Raw genomic sequence first — 4,737 nt, 5'->3', positions numbered from 1 at the left:
CCGGGCTGGGGATTCGAACCCGCCACCTTAGGTGTACGTGGCTGGCGCCTTAGCCGGTTGAGCTATAGGCGCCGAGCCAGGCCCTTCACTTTTATTGAGAGAACTGAATTCATCAGAGTGGAGTTCTGTTGTATGGAGGTTGCCTTGTTTTATCACTTGGGCCATGTGGAAGCTCAGCCTCATCCTTTAATTTCTGAGTGGTTTTACTTTGCTGGTGGTCCACTGTGTTGGTCTATGTACAGCACAGGTCTGAGTACTTTCTGCAGAGGAGGTCTTATAGGGGCAAATTTCTTTAGTATTCAGTTATCAGTAAAAGGCTTGATTTCTCCATTGAATATGAAACTTAGTTTTGCAGTATACAGAATCCCATCTGCCTTTATATAAGCAGATAAAAGGTGGGATCCTACTTTCTTCTGGCTTGTAAAGTTTCAGCTGCCATCCCTCACTCTGATGGGTTTGCCCTTGTAGGCCAGTGCTCAGCTGCTTTTATGCCTGGTTGCTTGCAGAATTTTCTCTTTCATTTTCATTTTGGGCAGTTAATTAGGGTGTGTCTAGGAGATGCTTTGTATGAATTGAAATGACCTGGAGTTCAATGTCCATCTAGTAGTTGTATGTTTGAGTCTTTCATGATGCTTGGGAAATTTTCAGGTATAATATTGTCAACTAGGGTTTTCAGACTTGTGAAATGTCCTTTCCTTTGGGGAGCCCTATAGTTTGCTTCTTCATGTGCTTTGCATAGTCCCTTATCTCTAAGAGATTGATCTGCTTTTTCTTTCTTCTTTTCTGCCTTTTTAAATGATTGAGTTAGCTTAAGAGCCTTGTCTTCAAACTGTGAGATTTTTTCTTTTCCATGATTTAATCTATTGTTGAAAATTTCTACTACATTTTGAAACTCCTTGAATTACGCTTTCAATTGTTTAAGCTCCATTATGTCCTTTTAATTCTGTCCAGATCCTTGGTGACTGTGTTGTCTTTCACTAATTTCTTGGGTCAGTTTTGGATTTCCTTTTGTTAGTTTTCTACTTTGTCTACAATTTCCTTCATCATTTCTGTCATATATAATCTGAATTCCATTTCTATTATATCCACTATTTCTTTATAGTTGGGGTCTTCTGCAGTAGTTATGATGTGATACTTTTGGGGCAATGTTCTGATCTGATTCAACTTTTTTTTTTTCTATTTCCTTCTTGTGTGTGGTTCTTGTTTTATTTTCATTCCAGGATAAAAGGTTAAGGTGGCTCTGAGTCAAAGGTCATAGATATTCTGGTTGGGCTTGATTAGCTAAGTTCACAGTAGGCAGTTGAAGTTGAGGCTTGGAAGGTGAAATCTGGGCCAAACAGGTGGCCCACTGCTTTGCCAGCTTTAGTGCCATTGAATAGTCTCAGGTCATTTGGGGCCCATTCAGGTGGATTGAAGTTGGCATTGGCTGCCTGGCCGTGCAGTGCTATCTGTACTCTTTCTAGGACTTGCCAAAGCGAAGTGACAGTTCTCTGTTCTTTCAGCCAGTGAGCAGGTTTTAGCTGCTGGCAACCAAATCTAGGGGACTGACGTCAGTTTCAGATACCTCTGATGTGAAACTCTCCACACATATTGTAGGACCTGCTGAAGAGAAGTGGCATCTTGCTATCCTACCTACCTGCTCAGCTGGTTTTAGAGCCATATCCAATGCTTAGATGCCATGACTGAGGGGCTCATGTCAGTTTCAGAGGCCTGGGGACATGGAGCTCTCTACCCTCCTTCTAGGGCATGTCAAAATGAAATGGCAGTTTACTGTTCTGCTATTCCACTCAGCAGGGTTTTAGGGCCTCTTAGTTACTAAATTCATCAGGTTGATATCAGTTTTAGGCCCTACCAGGTGCCTGAAATGAAGTATAAGCTCCTTGTTCCACTGGCCCACTCAGCAGATTTTAGGGCTGCTGGGATGCCCAATCTGGAGGGCTGACATCAATTTTATTCTTACTTCCTTGGGAGCTCTACAATGCCTTCAAGCTATATTGTTATATTTTCACTTTTCTAAAGTCATTCTTAGTGTATTCTTTGCTTAAACACAAATGCTTGGCATTATCCAAAGAAACCTCCATACAGAATTTTAACTGTGAAGATATGAACATAGGAAAGATTTCATCTCAGGCCATATCACTAGATTATTCTCAGTTGAGTTCCATTTCTTGTTCTCTAACCCTCTCTGTAGGAAACCAGACCCAGCTGTTGCCTCAGTGCAATGACTCCGTCTCTGACTCAGCAGGATCTGTTATCTTGGAGGAGAGTGCTGCCAACTGCTCAGGTGAGAGGCCCCACAGGAGCAGAAACCTTTTTACTTCCTATAAAAATGCCCCATTGACATGGCTCTGTCTTCCTCAGAGAATCGCCGCCTCCGCCTGGTGGATGGGGGCAGTCGCTGTGCTGGGAGAGTGGAGATCTACCATGAGGGCTCCTGGGGCACCATCTGTGATGATGGCTGGGACTTGAACGATGCCCATGTGGTGTGCAGACAGCTGGACTGTGGAGAGGCCCTAGGTGCCCTGGGCTTTGCTCACTTTGGGAAGGGGTCAGGGCCTATCTGGCTGGACGATGTGAACTGCACAGGAAAGGAGGCCCACGTGTGGAGGTGCCCTTCCCGAGGCTGGGGGCAGCACAACTGCAGGCACAAGGAGGATGCAGGGGTCACCTGCTCAGGTCAGCATGGCAGTTGTAGGCTGAGGGAGATGTGAAGCTCTCCAGGGTGGGCGTTTAAGCCTTGGGGGAAGACTTGGAGCTGCTGAAAGGGACAGAGGGAAGGAGGCTGCTTCCATAGTGCCCATCTTTGCAGCACATTTGGAGATTAGAGTCTTTCATTTTCTCCCTCAGCAGCTGAGTTTCTGGTCCTTCCTTCTTAGCAATACCTCCTGATGCCATCATTTTCTTTCTTTCTTTCTTTTTTTGTACGAAAGGTCTTTATTGGTGGGGGAAGGAGGCTGCAGAGCAGCACCAAGGAGGAGAGAAAAGGGGAGAGGAAAGAGGTGATAAAAAGAGGAGAGTGAAGAGGAGAGTGAGGAGGAGAGAGAGTGGGGGAGAAGAGAAGAGAGGATGCTATCATTTTCTATAGAGTTTCCGTTTGGAAGCAGAGATCACTCTTCAGTTACCTGCAGTAGTAAATGTTGAGGCCCTCTGTATTCATTTTGTATGGGTATGGTATTGTAACAAATTGCCACAAAATTAGTGGCTTAAGGAAATGAATTTACTATACAATACACCTAAAGGTCGAAGACCTGCAGAGGTCTCACTGGGCTACAATCAGGGAAAACTCAACACGATGAGCATAATGCTTAATTTCTGTTATTCTCCTTTTGAATGTAGAGTTCCTGGCCCTCAGGTTGGTGAGCAGGGACCAGCAGTGTGCTGGATGGCTGGAAATTTTCTACAATGGTACCTGGGGCAGTGTGTGCCACAGCCCCATGGAGGCCATGACTGTATCAACCATCTGCAGACAGCTTGGCTGTGGGGACAGTGGAACACTCAACTCTTCTGTTGCCATCAGAGAAGGTTCTAGACCCCGGTGGGTGGATGTAATCCAGTGTCGGAAAACTGCTACCTCCCTCTGGCAGTGTCCTTCTAATCCTTGGAAATACAGATCTTGCTCTTCAAGTGAAGAAGCTTATATCACCTGTGCAGGTGACTTATCATCTATTCCTATGTGTCTTCTCTATGTCTTAGTTGTTGTTGTGAAATATTGTATTTTGAAATCCATGAGATGAATTTATGATAAGTGTACAAAAGAATTTTGGGTAGAGATTTTTTCATCCATGTATTCCTATTTAGTTTCAAAGGCCAAAACAATAAAACCTTTCCAACAACAATTTGTCTAAAAAATACTCAGAAAATTGAATTGAACACCCTGCCCTTCCCTCTCATCCTGGAAGATGGCAGCACCACCCTCACCAGCAAGAGTATAAACATATACTCTGATAATCTTTCTAAGGAATACTAACACAGGCTACAGTAATGTTTTCTTATTCTCTATTTCCTTATTCAGGAGGGTAAGAAAGAAGACTTCAGTTAGATAAATCACTTAGTACATGCTATCATTATGTTGGCTTTTTTTTTTGCATGTGATGAAATTTAATTCTTATAACCAACCGTTAGTAGATATTATCATGATAACTTTACCCAGATAAGGAAACTGAGGTTAACAGTAACCATGTGATATACCCTATACCTTCAAACAAGTAAGAGGCAGACTGGGTAATCTGATCCTGACTGCTCTGTGCTTTCAGCTTGTGGTCTTCTATTCTGTCCTGCCTCCATCCCAGTCAGAAAACTTCTCAAGTCAGTCTTTTGGCAGAAAGCATTGAGTGCCTCACAGGTAGAAATTTATATTCTAGGCAAGAGGCCAAAGAAGAAAAGCATATGTACTCACTTTTCTCATGGAGCTTATACTCTGGAGCTGAAAACATTCATTAGGCAGAAATTTCAAGTGTCAGGAAGAAGTAGAAGATGGTGTGTAACAGATATATGACATTTAGGTTGAGACCTGAGAATGAGTAGGAATTCACTAGAAGGAAGTAAATGAGGGAGCATTTAGGCGGGTGTAAATACTGAGGTGGGAAGGAACATGGTGTCTTTGAGGTATTGAAAATATTCCATCGTGTCTTGAGAAGAAAAACAGTGAGAGAAAGAATCTATGATGACCTGGAAAGGCCACTAGAGCCAAGGCCTCTCTTAGGCTGCCCCACTCTCCAGAATGTTCTTGAAAGGACA

At 43.5% G+C, this 4,737-nt stretch overlaps 1 protein-coding gene across 1 annotated transcript in view; it reads left to right on the top strand.

Moving 5' to 3' along the window:
* Positions 1–4,020, top strand: part of LOC100950848 (antigen WC1.1-like) — an 89,033-nt gene extending 85,013 nt beyond the window's left edge. The window contains exons 7-10 of the mRNA XM_012809299.1: positions 2,192–2,284; positions 2,362–2,676; positions 3,337–3,651; positions 4,013–4,020. Of these exons, the coding sequence (XP_012664753.1) occupies positions 2,192–2,284; positions 2,362–2,676; positions 3,337–3,651; positions 4,013–4,020 (731 nt within the window). The remainder of the gene's footprint in view (positions 1–2,191; positions 2,285–2,361; positions 2,677–3,336; positions 3,652–4,012) is intronic.
* The last annotated feature ends 717 nt before the right edge of the window (positions 4,021–4,737 follow it).

This window comes from Otolemur garnettii, unplaced genomic scaffold (genome assembly GCF_000181295.1).
Source record: "Otolemur garnettii isolate 467f Iridium unplaced genomic scaffold, OtoGar3 scaffold00104, whole genome shotgun sequence".
Lineage (NCBI taxonomy): Eukaryota > Metazoa > Chordata > Mammalia > Primates > Galagidae > Otolemur > Otolemur garnettii.
Note: the sequence above shows the minus strand (reverse complement) of the source record. Positions and strands in the feature narration are given on the sequence as shown.